General features: G+C 49.7%; 2 protein-coding genes across 2 annotated transcripts; one reads left to right on the plus strand and one right to left on the minus strand.

The window, feature by feature from the left end:
* Window positions 1-1,461: 1,461 nt before the first annotated feature.
* Window positions 1,462-12,253, minus strand: klhl43 (kelch-like family member 43). Its single transcript, XM_056582935.1, has 7 exons — window positions 12,017-12,253; window positions 7,051-7,780; window positions 6,604-6,752; window positions 5,094-5,440; window positions 3,980-4,279; window positions 3,051-3,226; window positions 1,462-2,654 (listed from the first exon to the last, which is right to left on the minus strand). The coding sequence occupies exons 2-7, from the start codon at window positions 7,377-7,379 to the stop codon at window positions 1,859-1,861; spliced, it is 2,097 nt and encodes a 698-aa protein (XP_056438910.1). The 5' UTR covers window positions 7,380-7,780; window positions 12,017-12,253; the 3' UTR covers window positions 1,462-1,858.
* Window positions 12,254-12,736: 483 nt separating this feature from the next.
* Window positions 12,737-24,907, plus strand: eloa (elongin A). Its single transcript, XM_056582934.1, has 12 exons — window positions 12,737-13,168; window positions 14,461-14,517; window positions 15,314-15,429; window positions 15,816-16,522; window positions 17,747-18,087; window positions 18,557-18,668; window positions 19,411-19,563; window positions 20,041-20,138; window positions 20,755-20,935; window positions 21,395-21,524; window positions 22,911-23,074; window positions 23,681-24,907. Exons 1-12 carry the CDS (start codon window positions 13,097-13,099, stop codon window positions 23,740-23,742), a joined length of 2,193 nt encoding a protein of 730 aa, XP_056438909.1. The 5' UTR covers window positions 12,737-13,096; the 3' UTR covers window positions 23,743-24,907.
* Window positions 24,908-24,967: the final 60 nt, after the last annotated feature.

The following is a 24,967-nucleotide window of genomic DNA, read 5'->3' on the forward strand; positions in this document are numbered from 1 at the left end:
GTTAGCGAACTCGAGTAATTACGAGTTCATATGAGAAATGAGGCCATCGACCAAGCACTTCAGTATGGTATGACCTCACTATTTGAGATGCCCCTTTAGACTCTGAGAATGTCCCATCACCAGAAGACTCGTCATGGTGTATAAATTTAGATTTGAATCACATCCATACCAATGAAAATTGAGTACTGGTAGAGAATGGATTTATCACTTTCAGGGGGTCAAGTTCCGCTAAGGTCACCCATGCTAAGTATATACACACAGTATTGAAAGATAGCTACCCAAGTCTTTGTATACTATCGAATTCGTAGGTCTTAAACCTTGACGGATGCCGTATGAGTCCCAGGAACCACCCGCTGACGGATTAATGATGAAATAGTCAGACGTGTTTGGATCAGATTGGTTTTATTCGGGGAAACCCTGATGCAGCATAGATGTGTGGCTGACAGCTCCTCCTACTCATCCCCTAGACAACGATAGGGGCAAGTAGTAAAACAGTAATACAATACTCTGCTAATAAAATTAGGTGGATGGGCCTCATTCGAGTAGGAAAAATCGAGTGTCGTGGCATTTGCTGCACCCTCTCTAACACCTACACATTCTGTGGCTCCATTTGGCACTTGGTAACAGGAGTTCACTTGGTTGGTCTCGAATAATAATCTCAATCTTTTATCTCAGAATCTCTATAGATTTGGGATGAGCTATTTGTGTGTTTATTTCTTTTCTTTTTTTGAATGTTTTCTTTACACTTTCTTATGCATCACATCTTATTTTAAGTAGTGAGCATAATTGAGTGGTTGCTCCCAGATACGTTGTTTATGAAAATACTATAAGTCAATGAAATGGATTAATAATACAAGATTAAATCCCCCTACTCTATTCACAGACCCTATCGTACTTTATTACATTTAAAAAACAATTAATATCCCATGCATACGTTTCTGTTATTTCCTTTGATCTAGTCTAGTTTTTATTCATTATTTCTAACAACATAAATAGTATAAATAAATTACATTTTTTGCTAATTTGATGATTAATTGCCACATGTCCCTGGTGAGAATACATATGCATAGCTAGAGGCTACCTGGTATTGAATGACAGAACTTGCCATAAACACATTCGTTACAATACACAATACACTTTAAATATACTTTTTACACATCTCTGCTAATGGGTTCACCGTTGAACAACTAAATGGCTCTTTCTATGTTTCTCCCTCATACTGCTCTAGCAGATATCCCTTAAGATAGCCGCCGTTCCGGTCTCTACCACCAGGGGTCTCCACCTCAATTTAAATGGGGTCCAATGGCCAGTTCGTAGTAAGAGCGGGTTCTCTCGCTTCCCAAACGGCTCTTTGTTTATTTACTTTTCCCTAATCAAAATGTGTTCATATTGGTTATTTACCATTCCCGTCAATAGATGTTAATGGAGGTTACTTTTTTATTTACCTTTTCGACTTATGCCTGTTTTTGATTCATTGTGCCTAGATCTAAATAATTATTCAATACACGGTGTTCCAAAACCAAATGTTACTTTATTCTCTTAAACCTGATTCAACCTAACGTCCAACCAAAGTGGAACAGAAAGGGCCTACATTTGTTTGTTTATTCTGAACCTACGGGGCGGGGGGCCAGATTTGGCCCTCGAGCCACGGGTTTGAGACCCCCATCACTACACAGCCCTCATCTCCTCCTACTCAGCCAACTGCTCGTCTGTCTCATCTAGAATCTGGGCGCATCACTTCTTGCGTATTTTACCCTTCCCTCTGACAACCATCTCAGCCTCGACCCCTCCATCCCGTTACCCCCTCTCTCTCTCTGTCTCTCTCTGTCCATCTGTCCCTCTGTCCCTCTCTCTCTGCCTATGTGCTGATGATCAGGGGCGGGTTGGCGCTGCTCTCCCGGCTCCGGACCCTGGCCGGCTCCTCGTGGGCGGTCTGCGGCGTGTTGCGGTGCTGCGGCCTCCTCGCGGCCTGGCGCGGCGGCAGGGTCAGCGTGCAGCAGGACACGCCCACGGTGGGCTCGGGCAGGTCCTCGGCCAGGGACCAGCTGTCGGTGGCCGGGTCGTAGCGCTGCACCGCCGCCTTGTAGCGCTTCTCCGCCTCGTTCCAGCCGCCCAGCAGGTACAGCTTGTCGCCCAGCGGTGACAGCCCCGCCGTGCTCACGCCCAGCGGTAGCGGTGCCGCCCGGCTCCAGGCCCCGCCCTCCGCCGAGAACACCTCCACCGACAGCACGTCCACGCGCTCGCCGCCCGCTCCAAGTTGACTCCCGCCCGCCACGTACACGTTGCCGCCCAGCGTGGCGGAGACGTGCCAGCCGCGGGGGGTCTCCAGGGAGGGCCGCTCGCTCCAGCTGTCGCTCTCCACGCTGTAGCACGCCACGGAGCGCGAGTAGGCGCAGTTGATGTAGCCGCCGGACACCAGGATGTCGCCCGAGGGCAGGGTGGCGCTGGCGTGGCAGCAGCGGGGCACCTCCATGGGGGCGCGCATCTGCCACGCGTTGGCCGAGGGCAGGTAGCTCTCGGTGGTGGCCAGCAGGCCCTCCACGTTGCGGCCGCCGATGGCGAACAGGCGCCCCCCGGTGGCGGCCAGGGAGAAGTGCGTGCGGCGCTGGCGCATGCTGGCCAGGTGGAGCCAGGTGTTGAAGCGGGGGTCGTATCTGATTGGAGGAGAGCGCAGAGAGGAGGAAGAGACGATGTAAGACGGACAGATATAAACTGATTAACGTGTTATCAAAACTCATTGGCCCTGATTGACACTACAAAACCCAGAGTTTAAAGGTGACACATCATACCACCAGGTGTGAGTGTGATTAGCCGTTACAAGCCGTTTTGAAAATCGGCCTCTTCTGACATCCCAAGTGGGCGTGTCCACGTAGAATTATGACGGATAGATGAGCAACGTTTGCTACAGTCCACTGGGCAGGCTGGTAGAATGATCTATCCAACACACATCTATGTGGGCACGCCCACTTGTGATGTCAGAAGAGGCATTGATCAAGTGATGCATCATGGGATGCATCGGTCCGTTCCTCGGCGGGGGGTCTGGTCGTCACCTGCTGAGGGTGCTGACGGCGTGCTTGGCCTGGTTGCGGGCGTCGTTCTGGTCCTCCCCCCCGGCCACGTACAGGAAGCCGTCCATCACCGCCACGCACTGGTTGAAGCTCTTGGCGGGAAGCTGGGACAGGTGGCGCCAGGTGGCCGCGCCCTCACGGGGGTCCCTCCACAGCACCTGGAGTGGGTCAAAGGTCATGGTCAAAGGTCAATGCTGTATAGGATAGTCCGGTGGTCCGGTGGTTGTTTTGACCCCCAGCTAAAAAAGTTTCTTCGTTCAAAGCCAGGGTCAAAGGTCAATGCTATAGGATGGTCCCGGGGTCGGTGGTGGTTTGACTCGCAGTGAAAAAAGATCTTGGTTCAAACCCCAATGTCCACCGTCCGCCTGTAGGAAGCAACGAGAAAGATGCTCTTTCTCCCTCCTGATAAGAGCTTCTGCTACAGTGTCCACTCAGATGGACCGATCATCTGGCAGACTAACCAGTGGACTGTACCAACAGGTATACAATTAGGGCCCCTGAAAGCCTACACAGTGGACTGTACCAACAGGTATAAATTAGGGGGGTCTACCAGTGAATCCAGTGGACTGTATCAACAGGCAAAAAATGAGGGGCCCTAACGGCCTAACGTGGACTGTACCAAGAGGTATAAAAGCAGAGGCCCTAACACCCTACCCATTGGACTGTACCAACAGGTATAAAAGCAGAGGCCCTAACACCCTACCCATTGGACCGTACCAACAGGTATAAAAGCAGAGGCCCTAACACCCTACCCATTGGACTGTACCAACAGGTATAACAGCAGGGGCCCTGACACTGTACCCAGTGGTGGACTGTACCAACTGTGGCAATGAAAGGGCTCTTTAACACATTAACAAGTCGGTCCAGCCGGGGGGTTATCGGAGGTTGAAGCAGAGGTTCAGGGGTCTCACCTCGCGGCTCAGGGCGCGCTCGGTGATGGAGGGGCGTCCCCCGATGGTCAGCAGGGTCTGCTGCCCGCCGCGGACCTGTGTGCGGCGCGACTGCAGCGTGTTCTGCTGGTAGGGCAGCAGGTGGTAGTTCATGGCGTCCACCAGCAGGCGGTGGCACTGAGGATCCAGCATCATGCGCGCCACCGGCTGGACCTGGCTGACCAGCTCGCTGGCCGGGATGGTCTCGAAGCGCACGTGGGCCAGCAGCTCGGCGCCGTGCCCGTGGCGCGCCTCGTCGAAGTCCATCCACTTCATGGCCAGCTGTGGGGGAGGGGGGCCAGGGGGCGGGGTTAATGTGTGGTACTTTTTCGTGTCGGATCAGCATGAGAAACACACGCTTTTAAAAAACCCACATTTACACACAGAAGCACACACTGCTACACACACAGAAGCACACACACACACACACACACGCACACACACACACACACACACTCACCAAACTGTAGGAAAAGTATTGAATTATTTATACTTCTCTAACAACACACCAATCAGTTGGTGTTCTAAATATGTCGCCAATACCTCCACCCCTAAGGATCCCCTAAGGACCCCCTAAGGACCCCCTAAGGACACCAAGTCTAGAACAGTGGCTGTGTATTAATACCTGAGCCGTCTAATGTACAGTTAGTTCAACTAATCCGATTTGTCCTGACAGTTATGCTGCAGGTGGCGGGTGGAGCAGCTGCCTCGTTGGGCGGGTGGGGTGGGCGGGGGGCGATGGTGGGTCGTTGGGTGGGGTTGGGGCAATGGTCTGTTTATAGGCCTGGGTAGAAATAGCCCTGGGTTCGGCCCTGGTCCTATGTTGGCCATCTTGCTGAAGTTTCCGTCAGCGAGGTTAGAAGAAGAGAGGCTCTTTGACATCAGATCTGAGGTCTGTATTTTAGTAACACACTAAATATATACAAGGCAAGGCACCGATTTGGAAAGTAAGTGAAAACACACTCCCGGTAAAGGAACTCATTGACCTTTTAACTCAATTTGAGAGTAGGACAATGAACCGTGGGACACCAGGACTTGTCCCACTTCCACAAGTGACATCACGGCTCTGACTCTCGCTCTCTCTGTGAACTCTGACCTGGAAGGCGACCACCTCGCTGGGCAGCACCAGGCTGTCGTCCCGCAGGAAGGCGGAGATCTGCTCCAGGGTCAGCTGGTTGAACAGCGCCGTCTCGGCGAAGGGCACAAAGTTGTCCAGCACGAAGCGGCGGGCGGCGTCCCTCACGGGCAGCAGGCCGTACGCCGCGGCGATGTTCCACACGTACACGCACGTGGTCAGGTTCAGCTCGGCCAGCAGGAAGTCCATGCACATCTTCAGCAGCTGCGGGATCTGCAGGGTGGTGGCGGCCGACAACGTGCAGCCGATGGTGTACAGGGACATGTGCACGCGGCCCAGGTAGGCGAAGGTGATCACGTTGGCCAGACCTGGAGAAGAGGGGGGGGGGGGGGGGGGAATGTTGGAGAACCTTGGAGAACCTTGGAGAACCTTGGAGAACCGAGTCGTTTGTCCGGGTGGCGTGTATTCATATCATGCACCCGGAAATGTGTGTGTTCATGTGATGATACCCAGTGAAGTAAGGTCCACACAGGGGACAGCTTTGTGTGTTTTGTCATCTCACAGGTAGAGAGGTAGGTAGGTAGGGAGGTAGGTTGTGCATTATATTGGAACGTCAGATCTGCCTAGAGGCTATTTTGGTGTACTGAGAGGTGATGGAGGCTATTTCAGGCCTACATAGAAACTAAAGAGGCCTACCTCCAGGCTACGGACGCCTACCTGGAGTTGATAGAGGCTTATGGTTAGAGAGGCCTACCTGGAGTTTAAGAAGTCTAAGCTAGTGGAAATGGAGGCCTACCTTCAGGTTATAGAGGCCTACCTTCAGGTTATAGAGGCCTACCTTAAGGTTATAGAGGCCTACCTTCAGGTTATAGAGGCCTACCTTCAGGTTATAGAGGCCTACCTTCAGGTTATAGAGGCCTACCAGCAGGTTATAGAGGCCTACCAGCAGGTTATAGAGGCCTACCTTCAGGTTATAGAGGCCTACCTGTAGGTTATAGAGGCCTACCTTCAGGTTATAGAGGCCTACCTGTAGGTTATAGAGGCCTACCTTCAGGTTATAGAGGCCTACCTTCAGGTTATAGAGGCCTACCTTCAGGTTATAGAGGCCTACCTTCAGGTTATAGAGGCCTACCTTCAGGTTATAGAGGCCAACCTTCAGGTTATAGAGGCCTACCTTCAGGTTATAGAGGCTTACCTTCAGGTTATAGAGGCCTACCAGCAGGTTATAGAGGCCTACCTTCAGGTTATAGAGGCCTACCTTCAGGTTATAGAGGCCTACCTTCAGGTTATAGAGGCCTACCTTCAGGTTATAGAGGCCTACCTTCAGGTTATAGAGGCCTACCTTCAGGTTATAGAGGCCTACCTTCCGGTTATAGAGGCCTACCTTCAGGGTATAGAGGCCTACCTACGGGTTATAGAGGCCTACCTTCAGGTTATAGAGGCCTACCTTCCGGTTATAGAGGCCTACCTTCAGGTTATAGAGGCCTACCTTCAGGTTTTAGAGGCCTACCAGTAGGTTATAGAAGCCTACCTAGAGGTGAGAGGGAGGGCAGCTCCAGGCGCTTCATGCCGGGGTCCTTGGCCAGGATCTCCCTGAAGTACTGGCTGACGGAGGAGATGACCAGCTTGTGGACGTCGAAGGCCTTGCTCTTGCAGGCCAGCTCCAGGTCGGTCAGGAACCTGGGGAGCAGAGCGGAGGAGGTGAGGGGGAGTCCCGTTCCTCACGGAGAAGACGACGACGTCGGACTCCACGAGGAAGTCTTGGATAGTGTTGAGGTAAGGGCTGATTATGGTTCCACGAGGCTCACTAAAACATGACGCAGAACCAAAACAGGTTCACGACTGCGTCGAAGCGTCGACAGGGAACCAAACATGAGCCTTTAGGCAGTGTTGTTTCAAAACATAACCATTAATGACGTCCTCATCATAGTGACGATAACGTCGTTGTCACCACCGGGGGGGCGAGGCCACCTCTCACCTCTCCTGGCGCATCTTGCTGAGCTCCTCCAGCAGGGCGTTGCCGTGCAGGGGCCGGGTCAGCTCGCAGCCCAGGCCCAGGCCTCGCTCGCCGGGCTTGACGGCGGGCGGCAGCAGGGGCAGGTTGAGGCTGTTGAGCTGCACCATGTCCAGCGCCGCCATCTGCTCGATCTTCTTCACGCCGCACTCCATCACCACCACCACGCCGTCGCCGCGGCTCTCCACCTTCAGCGAGCTGGCGTCCATGGCGACCGCGACCGCGGGGGCCGGGGAGACGTCCCCGTCACCGGGGGTCTTCTTCTGGCGGGAGGCCCTCTTCTTGGGAGCCATGAGGGCGGACGATGGGTGTCTGGGTGTTGTTGTTGTTTGTCTTGGTTGTGAGTGGGTTGTTGTTGTTTTTTTGAGTAGGGGAGGGGTCAAGGTTACCGTTGGTTACACTAAACGTCGGTTGGACCGGAGCAAGGAGACCGCCTCGCACGACTATTCAGACAATCGACGGGTTGATAACGAAGATATTTTCGTTTGTTCCCTCTAACGGAAATTTGCAGTGACTTACTTTCTCTTGTAGACGCACACACACACACAAACACACACAGACCCGCACACACACACACAGACAGCACAAGCAGAGGGAGCTGAAGGCCTCTCTAGAGCGTCTCAGGGACAGGTTTACAGGCCCACTCCTTTATTTGCGATGACGCTGATTCAGTTTCTGATCAGCAACACCGCACCTGGGAGGAGAGGAAAGAGAGAGAGAAAGTAGAGGTAAACAAACCTGATCGACACGGTCGATACGAAAACAAGCCAGGAGACACAGCTTGCCATTTTCCAAAGAATGGCGGACCCTTTAAAGGGTGTTTGCCGAAATAAAAGAAAGAGAGAATCTACGTGAAAAATCATACACAAATACATAAGCTACCCTAACCACCACCTCTTTTCGAGGTGGTGGTTAGGGTTAGGTTTAGGCTCACTGTATCTCCCTGTTTCCCTTACCCCCCTGGCCCCCCAGGGGAGATGAGGGGAGACGGCGAGAGTGTGAGTGGCAGGGGCAAGTGTTCCGCGGCGGGCCGGGATCCCAAGCATGTTTTCGTCAGTCGATCATCATCCTCATCAGACCTCTGATATACATGTGTCCAAGAGTGTAAATGAATAACAGTGGAGCCCAGGACGCCATCTTCGCTGCTACAGACATGGACTGCTCATAGGGACCCTGAAGTGCGTAGATTCGATAGTATGCATGCAGAAATGTGTTCCTATAGTGGCTCCCGAAATAAGCCCTCTTCCAGCCAATCCTCGGGCGGTTATATTAACTGAGGGTATGGTATTTACACTCCCTCTCCTTGATATAGCTTTAACGATGTGTCATACTCACTCCAGCACCAAAGAGTTATGGGAAGTGTAGTATATGCTTGAAATGGGTCACAAGGGACCAACAAGTTACATATAGTCGAGGGACAATATGCAGCTAATTCGTCTTTGAATCTGTTCACCTCATATACACCCTGTCTTTTAGATGCAGAATAAATTGACACTGATGACTCTTGGTATGCGTTTGCTCAAGTTTCCAGAGGCGCAGAAAAACATCAACAGCGATTTATAATGCCACCTGCACATTGCTTTTGACTGCTTCTAAAAATACACTCTACATGTACACGGCTTAAAGGACAATCTTCTGACACGTAGATTACTTTTCCTAGACTCCGATTTCAGATACTCTCCGGAATCCAACCTCTGCACATCTCTCATCCCCCTGGACACCCTCCAACTCAATCACGTTCCATCCTCACCCGGCATCACCTTGTACACATGTAAACAAACTCATGATGACCTCATGACAATGCTGGGAGGTGTGGGTGCAATTACTTTTTAAGCCCCTTCTGCAGAAAGATGAAGACCGTGACCTGTAGTGAGAGGCACGATCGCACATGTTGTGATCTGACGATTCTGTAAGGTCTGTAGTTCAGATAAAATTATAAAAAGCATGAATATTTAGATTTTCTAGGAGTCCATGTTGTCGAATTGACGGTGTTCATGGTGGTCCATTTCAGCAAAGACAAAAAGACAATTAAAAAGTCCCCAAATAATTCAGGACAATTAAATCCATCCAGCATGGATGGTATAAATAAGGGGGCACTGAGGGCGTATTGTTTTGAGCTGGACATACGGCGCTGGTCTATTGTTAGTCGTTAGTCACAGGGAGCAGCTGGGGGCGCCGGGCAACCGTCGTGGCCCTCAGATATCTCAGGCTGTTATTTTTCCCGCCCTAGAATTGACTTCCTTCTCTGTTTTATCCGATGCTGGTACACAGGAGTTTACATCGGATTGTCGTCTGCGATCATAAGACAGAGGTATCCCATAAGCAACATTATGCCACAGAGGAAAATGTAGTATGCAGGCATTTATTGAATATATTTTTTTTCAATCTTGCTCTGTTAATGCGGCTGTAGGTAGGATTTGAGGGTTGCAAGGAGAGAGAGATTAGAAAGGAGGTAAAGTGAGCAAGATCTTAACAAAAAATCCCCAAAATCAGAATTAGAAGAAGGGCCCTGATTGGTCAGAAATTTGCCTTATATCTTAATTGGGGCAGGCAAAGTCAACATTATTAATTTAGGAAGCCTACTTGATTCAAACGGTATGCTGTAACTCATTAGCGGCTCTAAAAGGTCTACAGGCCTATTTCTTTAAATTCTTCGAAGTAGAGTTGGTATTTGTTCATCGTGCGGAAATGTTTCAGTGTTAACCTCACTGCCCCTTACTGCAACACAAGCCCTGGGTTGGGTCAGATTCAGGCTAACCACTGAAACATCAGCCCGGCAATATCAACAGCATGTTCAACAGCACACGTCTCCGCTTTCTTTGACTCGTAAGCAAGAGGATCCCAACCAATAAACACTTGCAAATCCACTCTTAAAGTTAAGGCCGGTGTGAGTGACGCACTGTCTGTGAGTCATGAGTTGGCCTACATATTTCTCCTAAGATGAGAAAGCCACCAGTCACGAGGTCAAAGATCCGGGCCCGATCACAACCGCCAGTGGCTTCTGCAGTTTCGGCCATTTTAGGAGGTATTGCGACATCTTTTTGGAGCCCAGGCTCTCTCTTTGCGTTCAACTCTCCTTCTACAATATGACACCACCCGACAACAGCTGTCACTCCACCCTGTATAGAAACCGCCCCCTGTCCACCCCCCAAGCACAGACCCCCCCCCCCCCCAGGTGGTTATTTAAAAACCACCAAGTTCAGGGCAAGAGGGAAGTGAGTGTGATTTCCAAGTGTTTCATGATCACTTCTGCCTTTTAGGTAACATTCTACTGCTTTGTTTGTTTGTTAGGAATCCATTATTACTGTTTATTTTTGGTGGATACAAAATTGAAAGAAAGTGTGTTATCGACTTGTAATATTCAGAACAAATGCTGAACATTTGCTCATATGGAGACTCATAAGCTGGCAATAAGCAAGCTGAAACTTGGCCATCATGATGTTTATTACCTACTTTATGTGTATACATTATAAGATAATACCGTTATATCACTGTTGTATGGATAAGTGGATGAGATAAGGGTGTACCATTGATTCTGACACCACTGATGTGAAATAACAACAAGAGACACAGACACACACGCACACAAACACACACACACTACACACGCACGCACGCACGCACGCACACACGCACGCACGCACGCACGCACGCACACACACACACACACACACACACACTACACACGCACGCACGCACGCACGCACGCACGCACGCACGCACGCACACACACACACACACACACACACACACACACACACACACACACACACACACACACACACACACACACACACACACACACACAAACATTATTCCAGTGTCTTCAGTATATGAGGTACAGAGACATGGTGTGTGTGTGAGTGTGTCTGCGTGCATGTGTTTGTATGTGTGTGTGTATATTTGTGTGTGCGCTGGAATTAGTGAGTAAAGAGAAAGTGTTTTTCGAGGAGTGGTCGTTATTCAAGGCTGCGTTAACCCGGCCTTTAATCTCCCTTCTTTGTGTACATAGGTTTTCAGGTACACACACGCTAACACACACACACACACACATATATACACACACACTTCAGTGGACAAGTGGGATTAGCTTGCACGCCTCAGGTGCACACATTGCCACGCTACGCCATGCACACACACACACACACACACACACACACACACACACACACACACACACACACACACACACACACACACACACACACACACACACACACACACACACACACACACACGTACACCAACACACTGTAGCTCTAGCACAAGAACACACTTTTCAAATCCCACATGAACCCACGCAAACGCACGCACACACACAAACACATACCATCCCGTGACCTTCTCCAACACCTCTGATCCGTCTCCATGAGCCAGCGGCCAGATTCCTCTGCCTATCTTGCAAGGGTATTTATAGGAGCTGACCCATTGAATGTGTGTGTATTTCTGCATGTGTCTTTGCACTACATGCGTTTTTTTTTATGTAGAAGCGGAGAGCCTCTGTAATAGTACAGCTAAATTAAAGAGGATCAGATATTGTTTCCATGTAAGATGCTCCTTCTGTAACCTTTTATATTGTCCAAGTGTAACGTAGTACGATACACACACTAGTGTTTGAGTGTGTCTAGCTTTCTCATTGATGACTGGGATAAAAGGAATTCTATCCTCTTTCTATTCTTAATGTTGTCTCAATTTAATCCATTTTGGCTCAGCGTTGTATTTGGTTAAATCAATCAACCATCGGATGCAAACAAAAAAAACAGAAACAAGGGTTTGGAGTGATTTTTTCGTTGTCTAAATAGTGGAAAAGGAAAAACTTAAGATAACAGTCTCATACAACCACAGAGGAGTTCCCCAGCAGCAGCCCACAAATCAACCCCAGCATCTGATCTTCAATGCTTCAATCACACAGCCAAACACTGGGATTTACCTGTCACTAACTTCTCCTGCCTGTGCTTCTCTCTCCTGATCTCTCTCTGTGTCTCTCCTTGGGGGCGTCCTTTTCCTTCCTTCCTTCTTTCCTTCTTTCCTTCCTTTCTCTCTTGTTTCCTTCCGCGGTCTTCGTCGGGTTTCTCTTACAGGTTTCTCTCTGCCGTCCGCTCCGTCCTCCTTGGTCCGTCTGCCAGGGCGCTGCGTGTGTGTGTGTCCCTGTATGAGGCTGTAACCTGTGGTCGCCTAGGAGGGTGGGGGGGGGGGGGGGGGTGGTGGGTGGGGGCTGGTGGTGATGGCGATCATGGTGTGTTGGAATTGGGAGGGCGGTCTCACCAAAGCAATGTACACCCCAACCCCTTCCCCCTGCCTCCTCCACCATAACCCCATACTCCACACACACACCCACATATCCCCTGTCAGAGCTGTACACCACAACTATTCAGCCCCCCCCCCCCCACTGCCTCAACCTCCAACTCCAAATACAGGCACCACTTGGTAACCACCCCTCCAAAAATATCCCCAGACCAGCCCACGTCATGCCTCCGCGCTGTGAATTGGTATGGGGGGACCTTGGAAAAGTCCTACTTTCCTAGCCTAGCCTACATATAAGCCTACCGAAGTAGGCTATTTTATTTACATTATATATGCAAAGTAAACTGTAAGGTGTGTGTGTGTGTGTGTGTGTGTGTGTGTGTGTGTGTGTGTGTGTGTGTGTGTGTGTGTGTGTGTTTGTGTGCGTGTTTGTACAGGCACACCTGTTTGTACAGGCACACCTGTGCATGTGTGTGTGCGTTTGAGGGGGGTCTATCGGTGTCCAAGAGAGTTTACTTTTTAGTAAATGTAAACTCATATTGAGAGAAAGTTTTGACACTGTCAGCCTACCGACTACAACTAGCGTAATTTAATATTTTACCAACGCAAACAAAAACAGACGTCGCTGACGAGTCACCCATTGTCAGCTGTTGCGTGACGCACGTCCGGTCGTCCCTGTCAACCTACAGATCGTCACTGACGAGAACCGTTTTTTTTTTCTTCTAGCCATGAAACTGTTTCCGGGAACAGGGTACCAGCAGTAAACATGGCGGAGGAGCTGCTGGAAGCAGTGGAGAGACTCCAGTCTCGGCTCTCGGAGAATTTAGAGCCCAAAAAGGTAAGGATTGTCCCTCGGTTCCCCGCCGAGTGCACCGCTCCGTGTACCGCACGACTCCCCGGGTCTCCGACACCCTCACCGTCCGTGTGGCCGCCGCCACGGATCTAGTTCCGTGAAAAAAGAAAAAAACGCTACGTTCTTTTTGGTTTGTGATCCCGTCACAGTTAACCCGGGGGTCTTTAACTTGTGGGCCTTCGTTTGTACACACGTAATCACCCACCACTAAGCATTTCATCCGTGAAAACCACCGTAATAAAGACATCCACACAGCGTCGGTACCGGAGACCCGGGACGCGTCTCTGCTCCTGCTAGTCGTGCTGCTGCTGCTAGCACCACGGCTAAAGTGCAAAAGTATAGACAACAAAAAAAATGACTGCGTTTTGAAAGAAACGGTACAAAATACAGCAGACAATGTGAACGCTGCCTGGCTAAAAGCTCTGGTCCTACATAGGTGGGTGCCACAGATCATCCATTTTTAAAAAGTGCATTATTAAATATTCAATGTAAACAATGAGGCGGATTTTGCTGCTTAAATGACTGCGGTCTGAGGACACAAAGCATTAGCCGCGCACACCTTTGCCGCAACTTCTGTGATTTCCCCGCACAACTTATGAAAGGAGAAGATGTGAGAGACACGTTCTGCACTTTTTAAATGAAGTGTGTTGACGCTATCGCTAGTTTTTTGGTAGCTGATCAAACATGCAGCCCCGAAGGCCACAAGAGCCTTCTGATGACGACGTGACTGTGCGCAAAATGTAAATGCTTTGTTGGGTTGTTGTCATATGTTCAATCACTACAAAATGAATGAGAACATGTGCATGGATTGCACGCCGTGGCCGACCCAAGCACCACATGTGCTATAACACATTATGGTGCAATTTGATTAGCTGTGCAGTTTTAGGCTGGTGGTATCCCTTCGGCCCCTGTCTTGTGTAAATAGTAGATATCAAATCTATTTCTTGTATGTTCAATGGGCAACTTATCTTATATCCATTCAAATAGGATATTTAACAATTATTTACTAAGTATTTGAGATAATCTTCAAATGTTCATGATTATATAATCCTTCTCTTCTCGATGAACCTTTCCTCAAATATCTAAAGTTAAAGTGTATCTCTATGTTGCTACTGATAATAAGTATATTTAACACATAATAACCTTATTTGAGTTAATGAAAAGTTGCTGTCTAAGTGGCCAATTTCCTGCGTAAATCACAGTTGATTACAATAGATATAATAATGTTGAGTAATGTCCTCATCTTCATTATTAAAATCTTTCGTTGTCTTTCTCAGCTCCTGAAGACTCTGAGACGACTAGGGGAGCTGCCTATGACCGTTGAGATACTCGTGGTGAGTCGACGCATTTACCCTATATTATAATTACTAAGACCCTCAGGTTTAAAACCAGCTATTCATTAAGATAATTATCGATATTGACTGTAAGCTGACTGCAGGCTGTCAAAGTATGGTCACCGGTGACCGCACTCAATTGCACGTCAGAAACAGTTGATAATATTTGTAATTTGTCACGTGACTCATCTTTTCAATAATAATTGCTATCACGTACAGACCTGTATGTTTATATGTAGTAGTATTGAGAAAGGTCGATAGCTTTAGCTCGCAGCTAGCCTACCCGGCTGCAACACAACTGCAGGGTGGTTAGCTGGCAGCCACGCAAGGCATCACTGGATATATAATGTCTTCTTAAGCTAATGTATTCCGTGATGCATCCTTCCTGGTTACCCCTGCAGGATGGCCTAAGAACCAATAAAACTCAGTAAGCCGTATTTTATGGTGAAAGCGAGCAGGCTTTGGAGCGTGTCATGGCTAGATAACTTAACTTGGGACCCTCCCCGACACATGCTTGTAACACCGCAAAGTCAGGTAAACGTGCAAAAATGCTAAGTGCATACAATATTGGTGCGCACTCAACAGATCTTACCTCAATGACAAAATGCTTCAAATGACAACAAGGACACATTATTACTATAATATACTTTTATGTTTGTATTTAACAAGGGGTTTGTTGAACTTTTAACTAGTGTAAAGTTACAGAATAAATAATCAACTGAACAATAGTTTGTCTGAGTAACCAAAAATACTATTTTTTTGTTTACTAAATCTTTCCTTCACCATGATTCATCAGGACACTGGCGTTGGGAAAACCGTCAATTCTTTCCGGAAGCATGAGCTAGCGGGCGAGGTGGCCAAAGGCCTGGTCGCCAAATGGAAGAAGCTGGTTCCCCAGCCGGTGGCCGACAGGTGAGTGCGGGTCGTGACGTTCATCAGTTGGCGCTCCGTGTCACTGTGTTTATCGGCCATGCTAATCACCAACGGGGAAATCCTGGAAAAGACCACAATGTGGTCCCGTTAGTTCTGTTTATAATCCGTACAGCACGCGTGACAGACCACACACGACCTGGAAAGGAGAGAAGCCTTTGCGCTGTTGTATTAAAATGTTACGCTGACTGTAATCCGATATAAGATATCCGATATCGGAGCTGCTTTGACTTTCCAAACTTTATCCACACCTCGACTGTTCGCCACTCCACAGGTTTCGACTCGTTGTGTTTGAATGTGGTTATTTTGGGAACCATTCTTTATGTTTGTTTTAACGGTATTCTGGGCCCCTCTCGCCCGGCCCCCAGGCACAGCATCAGCCTCCACAAGGAGGCCCCCCGGTCACAAGCCCCGCCTCGGGGCCACCATGAAGCCGGCGGCGGCGGCGGCGGCGGGGGCCACCGACGAGCCAGGTCGCCCACACCTCAGCCAGAGGAGGAGGAAGAGGAGGAGGAGGAGGAGATGGAGGAGCGGCAGCAGAGACGGCATCGGGAGGAGGAGATGGTGACGGAGGAGGAGGAAGAGGAGCCGGGCTACAGCCGAGGCTACTCCCCCTCCCCCCCCCCCCAGCACCACCAGCACAGCCCCCCACAGCGGCACGAGCGCTACAGCCCGCAGCCCCGAGGCGGGGGCTACCGGTCCGACGAGTACGACGACAGCCCCCAGCCCAGCCCCCCGCCCGTGGCCCCGTCGCCGCCGCCCCCCGTCCGCGGCCGCGACGCCCCCAGACACGGCAAGCCCCACAAGGGGCCCGGCGGGGCTGCCCCGGCCCAGCCGCCGCAGGCCACCCGCGGTTCCCACGGTGACCGGCGGGACCGAGAGCGCGTGGAGGAGAGGCCGCAGAAGAAGCGTGTGGTGGAGGCGGAGTGGTCTCCGGGAGGCGGGGCCAAGACGGCCAAGCACAGCCGGCACGCCACCCCGCCCGAGGGCAAGAGGGAGAAGGAGAGGGAGAAGGAGAGGGGGGAGAGGGGGGAGAGGGAGGAGAGGGAGGAGAGGAAGAAGGGAGGAGCTGATGGTGAGTCGGAATGAAGGTGTGAGTGTGTGTGTGTGAGTGCTTTTATTCAGGTCATTGCTTCCTGGCCCTTCTGAGGCCGTGAACCATCAAATATTTAGCAGAGCAAAATTGGCAAACCATTGTCATTATTTCCTTGTCATAAAAACGACAGAGATAATTAAAATCTGTCTTGTTTGCTCCCCTTTTCAGTCTTCAAACTAATGTTTATTACTTGACGCTTCTCGGGGCCCACTGGTTCCCCTGGGGCCTCCCACTGACCGGTCGCGACCCGCAGTTTGAGCACCACTGTTTAAGGTCACACTGACCCCCAAAGCCGGGACTTCCTTAAACCACCAGCGTTTTCCGCCCCTGCTATTCATTCTTAGGTCTGGCTTTGGTTTGCTACAATCAGCCATTGACGTATTTTCACAGATGAACTCATTGACTGATATAATAAGCCGTATCAAATATGTAATTCAAAGAATTAGTTTATAGGCTCAAAAGGCTTCAGAGGCCCAGATTAGACGATTTCGGCCTTGAGCCTTTCAAAGGGTCAATTCTTTTTTGCGGAGAACATAATGTTCTAGACTGCGTCTCTCTGTGTATTCATGTCCTAAAGATGAAAACACGAAGAACATAGGCATGACCTATTTAGAAAAAATAATCCCTAATCCTTATGGGTGTGGAAAAAATAGATTAATGCGAGTACTGGGATTCGTTGTTTCTAAAAATACTCGAAAAGACATGCAAGCAAGAAACGTCAATGTTGTCTTCAGGGAAAGAGTAATAATGGTCTACACTTCTACAGAGGGTACAATAGTGTTCTGCTCTGTTAAGTCTCAATATATAACAATGGCCAACCTGTAGAACGCACACTCAACCATTATACCACTTCTGCCAGGGTGGCATGTGGCTCGGGAGGTAAAACGGGTTGGCTGGTAACCACAAGGTCGCTAGTTGGATCCCTGGTTCCTGAGTGTTAAGGTGTCAATCTTGCCCGGTTGACATTGCCCTCGGTTGGTGAATGTGTGCACGTTCAGCAATATTGGAAAAGCGCATTATAAATGCAGTCCATTTACCATTTTAACCTTGCAATTCTTTTTTTATAGAATCACAATTTGTACATAATTGCGTAAACACACCTTACTGGCTTTCAGTGATCGTTTCTAATATCGTACCGAGAGCTCCCTGCGGTTCCCCGCCCTTACTAAGACCCCCCCCCCCATCCCTCCTCTGCCTCCGCAGGGCGACCCCAGGCCCCCAAAGACCCAGGTCCCGGCGAAGAGGACGACTCCGATACCCCCACCATGTCCTTTGAGTCCTTCCTCATGTACGACGCTTCGCCGAAGACGCCGAAGAAGAAGAAGAGTAAGCCCTCCTCCTCGTCGTCCTCGTCACACAGCCGGCCCCCCCGCCCGTCGTCATCCTCGTCTTCCTCCCACGCACGGACCCAGCCGGCCGCTGCCTCTTCCTCCTCCTCCTCCTCCTCCTCATCCAAGCCCAGCAAGTCCAACGGTACGAAGAGCAGCAAGAAGTCCGAGGTGGTTTCCTCCCCGGTCGCCGTGACGCCTGAGAAACGCAGGAGGGTGAGTGTGTAGCAAGCCGCCGATCACTTGGATGAGCTCACTGTGTGGCTAGTTAAGTTACACTCGCAGGACTGAGGTCCACATAAAGTTAACAATTGAAAATTCCATATAAAGTTGTGTTTTATGTTCGATTGTTTACTGATTTGTAAATCCTCAAATAGCAGAACAGAATAGCAGTGAAAGAGTTTATATTGGCCTACCAACAATCAAATGAAATTAGATTAGGTCTCACTGAGGTCCCCGGAGTTGAATTCTCCTGGCGAATGCATTCCTGATATACAGGCATCGTAAAAAATCCTTAGTAGAATGAAGAGAACAGAGTGGGCTCTCCGCAAATCTTCCCGACCTATTCATGAGTAACAAAATACACCCTAACCCTCTTGGAAGCCCAGCCCTGCATGTTTGTATGAACCTGCTCTCAATCCTCAGCTATGTTTATGTAATTATGTGTGTGTGTGTGTGTCTGTAGGTTGTGGAGGCGGTCCCTGCAATGCCAGACTTCCCCCTACCAGCCATCCAGCCCAACTACAGACCCCTGCCCTCTTTGGACCCCCAGCCCTTGTCCCCACAAAGACGCAAAGGTAGGCGGAGGTTGTGTGTGGTGGCATGTCTGCTCCAGGCTCGTTGAGCTTGAAGCATGAATGTCCTACATCTAAACGGGGCAATAGCGAGTGCACACGGGCCCGGCCTAATATTGTTTTTTGGTGTAATTAAGCGGCCTAATGATGGGAGGAGAAGTTTCTCATGCCTTCCTACCTGTAGGCATTCTTGGCCCTCTTCTAAACAACCCAGATCTGAATTCACTATAAATCGATTTGGATTGAAGTATCTGCCAAATAGAGATGGTTTTTGTTTTGTCGGCCTTGAGGGGTGCTCTGAATGGTGTCCAGGCCAGTTCAGGAGGAGCTGCTGTTTAAACGCCTGAAGGTCTTTCATGCTGGAGCTCGCTCACAAATTGGAGCGTAGCATTTGATCGACACGGGCCTCGAGCCATCTGTGCCGACGTTTAACCTATCAGATAATGACCTGCTGCGTTTCAACAGACAAACGGGTTCTGCATCTCAGCATCATCTGTAGCTGCGATCTCTGATCAACTTTCAGATTCCTATCTAAAGTCTTGAGTGAGTTCTGGAATCCATTGAGGCATTTGTTTCGACCAATCACAGGGACCTCAAAGTTCTGGTGTCCGACCCAGGCGCAATGCCGTCCAAACCCAGAAGTCCTGCCATGACATTTAGAACGTTATCTTTACCTCCTCTGTTTCTCTCTACCTGTCACTCACCTCTCTCTCTCTCTCTCTCTCTCTCTCTCTGTTTGCTTCAGTCCCCCAGGCCAACGGGGAGGATGAGTCAGGGTTCACAGGGAAGCGCTTCAACTCCAAGATGACGGTCTACTCAGGCACCAAGACGGCCTACCTGCCCAAGATGATGTCCCTCTACGAGCAGTGCCTCCGCGTGCTGCAGAACAACATCGACTGTGAGTGACCTGGTTTCACGGTCTGTGTGTGTACCTCTTGTCTGTCCTGCTCTCCGTCTCAGTCTCTCTCTGTGTGTCTGTGTCTGTCTCTGCCTCGGGTCTTTCTCTATCGCTGTCCTTCTCCTTTCAGATTTACCATCACTAAAGTATAATTAATAGAAAGTGTCTCTCAAATTACACTTTGATTGCGATCATGGCCCTAAGTCAATAAATGCATGCCAAGTTTTTTTACGTTTTATGAATCTATCAATTCAAAAAAGAAGTCAGTATTCTACAAATATCCCACATAGAGTGTGAACATCATAACTTCTCTTTTACAATGCTACTCCTTCAAAACACATGGCTAGCTCGCTAGCTTTAGCCACACGTCTGCCTAGCCTTGCGGAAAACTCGGGTCATGACCAATGAGTTCAGGGGCAACATGTCTTGTTGACCGAAGCCTCCTCTGTCCCCTCTCTCCCTCTCTCCTCACCGCAGCCATCGACGAGGTGGGCGGGGTCCCCTTCCTGATCCTGGAGCCGGTGCTGGAGCGATGCACACCAGAGCAGCTCTACCGCATCGAGGAATGCAACTCGGTAGAACCCCCCTCTCCCCCCATCCTGCACACGCACATTCTCAACCAGACAGCTCGGCCCCCACTGCTGGCGTCGTTAAAATGACAACGGAAGTAACAGAAAGAAGTCATTTGTGCAGCATTTCCCCTGTGGGGAACTGAAGCCCTTAAATTACAATTCGATTTTCTCAATCTAATTGGAAGAAATCTCTTCAATCTCTTTCAAGAGACTTTGAAGACAACGATGGCCTTTACACAGGAACTTCTCTATCTCTCTCCACCTTTCTGTGCTGATGACTGTACCAGGGTAGAATAACCTCACCCTTTTATGCAGCGTGTGTTTAATTTGATACCTAGACTACCTTTTCTTCTATTGAAGCCCTTCCTACAGAATGGCCGCGTGATGCGTCACATTTGCCGGGACAGCAGTTGGACAGAGTTCCAAGATATAACCTCATCGTCTGATTTGTTTCCGACGCGTGTCTGGCTTCACAAGTCCTCGCCGTCAGACAGACAACCAGGCACGCACAAAAAATACAAAGCGTATAATCGATGCATGTATTTTTTGGCTAATGAGGTACGCGTGTGTGTTTGTGTGCGCCCCCCCCCCACCCCCCCCCCCCCCCCCTCCCTCCCAGTGTTTCATCACGGACTCTGACGACCTGTGGTTGCGCCACTGCCAGCGGGATTTCCGGCGCTCGGCTCCCGACGAGTACGAGTCGTGGCGGGAGATGTACCTGCGGCTGCACGACGAGCGAGAGGAGCGGCTTCGAATGCTCACCCAGAACATCAGCTCGGCCCACGCCAACAAACCCAAAGGTAGAGCCCGGGGGGGGGGCCACGGCCACGGCCACGGCCACGGCCACGCTGTAATATTATGGTTTATAAGTTCCAGGGGGTCAATTCAGGGTTTGTCAGTGTGACTCGTAGAAGGATGAAGAGTGGCTGTTTCTGTGTGAAACGTTGCACTTTCGTTCACCTCCGTTTTTTTTCTTAAACTATGTCCAGACTGAAACGCGTCGTGATAATGCACGATCATTTTCAATACACGATCACCCGTCCATACATGAGCTGTTTCAGATACATCCACTTGAGGTAACACTTTAAAAAAACACAACCAAGTGTTTGGACGAGGAAAACGCTGTGGTTCGTGTGGATTAAAGACAAACATGTTGTTCAAACGTACGTATGGATCTAAGGTTATAAGAGAATGACTTGTCTTGCTCAGGCACCAACCGTGTGTGTTTTTTATTTTTGTCGTTTGTGGTCGGTTGCCAGGGAGACAGGTGAAGATGGCGTTCGTGAACTCTGTAGCCAAGCCGCCGCGTGACGTCCGGCGGCGCCAGGAGAAGTTCGGCACGCTCTCCACCTCTACGGCCCGCTCCGCCGCCGCCGCCGCACCCATCAAGTCAGTACCCCCCACCCACCGACCCACCTACCCACCCATACACCCCACCCACCCACCCACCCCACCCACCCCACCTACCCATACACCCACCTACCCACCCACTTACCCACCTACCCACCGACCCACCATCATACCCCACCTACCCCACCCAACCACGCACCCACCGACCCACCCACCAACCCACCTACCCACCAACCCACCTACCCTCCCCCACCCACCCCACCCACCAACCCACCCACTTACCCACCTACCCACCGACCCACCATCCTACCCCACCTACCCCACCCACCCATGCACCCCACCTACCCCACCCACCCATACACCCCACCTACCCCACCCAACCACGCACCCACCCACCCCACCTACCCTCCCCCACCCACCCCACCCACCAACCCACCCACTTACCCACCTACCCACCGACCCACCATCCTACCCCACCTACCCCACCCACCCATGCACCCCACCTACCCCACCCACCCATACACCCCACCTACCCCACCCAACCACGCACCCACCCACCCACCTACCCTCCCCCACCCACCCCACCTACCCCACCCACCCATGCACCCCACCTACCCCACCTACCCCACCCACCCATGCACCCCACCTACCCCACCTACCCCACCCTCCCATACACCCCACCTACCCCACCCTCCCATACACCCCACCTACCCCACCCTCCCATACACCCCACCTACCCCACCCAACCACGCACCCACCAACCCACCTACCCACCCACCCATACACCCCACCCATACACCCCACCTACCCCACCCACCCATACACCCCACCCACCCATACACCCCACCCACCCATACACCCCACCTACCCCACCCTACCCACCCACCTACCCACCCACACACACACCATCATACCTGGTTGCACCTGCTGACTCTGAGTGATGCTCTTACCTTTATCCCCACTGTGGTCGGCTTCCCGGGCGGGGCAGGGCAGGAGGACTGTGTTTAGGGGGAGTTTGTTCTTATATCAAAGCAGGACGTGGATTTGTATTTTCGAGCTGAAGAATGAGGATTACTTAAGATGATTAAAATAGGGTTACTGCACGGTGTGGTTGGGCTTCCCGGTGAACTATTCAGTCAGGCGAGCGGCTTCCTCCCAGGCAGTTTGTTTATTGAGGAGCAGGGAAAGGTCGGTATCTCAAAGGGAGGCATTGGAGCCGGCACCTTTGGACCAGGATCCAACATACTGGCACAATAGCCTCGTCCTAGGCGTCCAAACACTTTCACAAGCAGGCAGTCATTTTTGGAAGTCATTGAGTGGCCCAGGTTGTCACCTGTGGCCTATCATCGTCTTTTTCCGTCGTTCTTCACTAATGAGACACACTCGTTAATCTTCCTCCTCCTCCTCCTCCTCCTCGCTGTGTAGAATCCGGCCGGCCACCTCCTACTCGGTCCCCGGTGATCCCAGCCAGTTTTCCTCCTCCTCCTCGGCCTCCTACTCCCAGGGCAGCCCCCCCCACGGCTCTGCCCGCGCCTCCCTGGGGGCCGCGGTGGGGGGACCACCGGGACGGGATAAGCCAGTGGTCAAAAGTAGGTGGCGCTGTTGACCTCCATCTGGGTTTTGTGTTTTGTTTGTGAATCGTTTTTTTTTTTTTTTTTCGTATACCTTGAAGCAAAAATAAAATGTATTATTGTAATATAATTAAAGGCAGTCATTATTATTATTTCTGCATATTATCAATGGTTTCCGATTATTTACTACTTGCTTTTACTTTTGGATTTCAAAATAAAATGTATTATTATAATTATAGGCAGTAAGTATTATTTCAGCCTATTCCAATCCATTTAATTCTGTCTACATACCCACCCGGCCGCCTACGTGCACTCTGCCCCTGAATTCATTGGTCATGACCCGAGTCTTCGGCAAGGCTAGGCAGACCTGTGGCTAAGGCTAGCGAGCTAGCCATGTGTTTTGAAGGAGTAGCATTGTATGGAGGCCTGGGATGTTTTAAATTGGATATGCTTATGCTGGCTAGTTTATCCCCAAATGCTTACCCTAGCTTTAATGATCCCAAAAAGAGTGTTAGATCTACTATTGACGAGTTCATTGGTAGACATTGGATTGATGCGTGGTACAACGCGATGAATCAGTGTTCTGTGTGACTGATTTGAGGTATTTTTCTCCTTGTCTTGTAGAAATCGCCCCCATGATGGCCAAAACAATCAAGGCATTCAAGAACCGTTTCTCCCGGCGGTAGAAAGAAGGAAATAACGAACTGAATATATTTTATCGATTTTTAACCTTCACTAAGATGGAGAATTTAAGTTTAATTTATGTTCATTTTATTTTCACACACACACACACACACACACACACACACACACACACACACACACACACACACACACACACACACACACACACACACACACACACACACACACACACACACACACACACACACACACACACACACACACACGTTACACCCAAAACATAATTTTTTGGGGGAATGGAGAGAAATGGAATTTCCATGTTGATGGATGTATTTTTAGAATTTTACAAAGTATTTATATTGTGAAATGTGATCAGTGAGTGTGCGATATGTTTAGGTGTTGGGTGATTTTCGCTGACGAAATTAAGGGGGAGGTCCAAACGGAAAAAGTTATTTTCCACGCAGGATGTCCGCGTAGTTTTTCCACCTAATCTCTCTTTGAACCTGTCCCTAGCATACTCGCTTCACGATTGTTCCCTAACAGGGTGATATACAGCAGGTCTATACTGTCGTTTCAGACGGAACACTTCCACCGTGGGATAATATTCCTCCTGAAACACGTACACTACATCAGACCGACATTGCAGAGAATTCTGCCTTTTTTTAAAACAAAAATAAGGAAATCTTACAAATGTTTCTCGGTAGAGTAACCCCCCCCCCCAAACACAAAGCATACAATGGCTGGTTAGTGACTTGGGATTCTTTTTAAAGGACAACTGAAAAGGCACATCTGCTAATTCTTAACCCTATGTGTATTTTCTTTTTCTTTTTTTTATTGTGCTCCATATCCACTGTGTAATGCAATTGAAAATTCAATATTTTGAACAAGGTGTATTTGAAAATGATTATGGATGAACTATTGATCGCTACAGCTTCACTTCGACACTGATCATGATGTATTTATTTCGATCCTCGAAACTGGAACCAGAAAACTTGGACAGCAAAGATCATGGAACAAAAAGTTATTTTATTAGATTTTAATAAATGTTATATGGAGATTTTTAATAAAAAACTTTTTTTTTTGTTTGCCCTTACCATGTGCAGTGCTTTTTGTGCCTCAGGTGAAAGATTAATTGAATTCTGTAAGGATTAATTTATGGTATCTTCGATTACTAAATTAGTTTACATTTAAGATGTTGAATAACAACTTATTTTACCTAGTCATCGTATATGAATTTTATTGTGAAAGTTACTAAACGGAAATAGT

The sequence above is a fragment of the Gadus chalcogrammus genome, chromosome 22 (assembly GCF_026213295.1).
Source record: "Gadus chalcogrammus isolate NIFS_2021 chromosome 22, NIFS_Gcha_1.0, whole genome shotgun sequence".
NCBI classification, from domain to species: Eukaryota; Metazoa; Chordata; class Actinopteri; order Gadiformes; family Gadidae; genus Gadus; species Gadus chalcogrammus.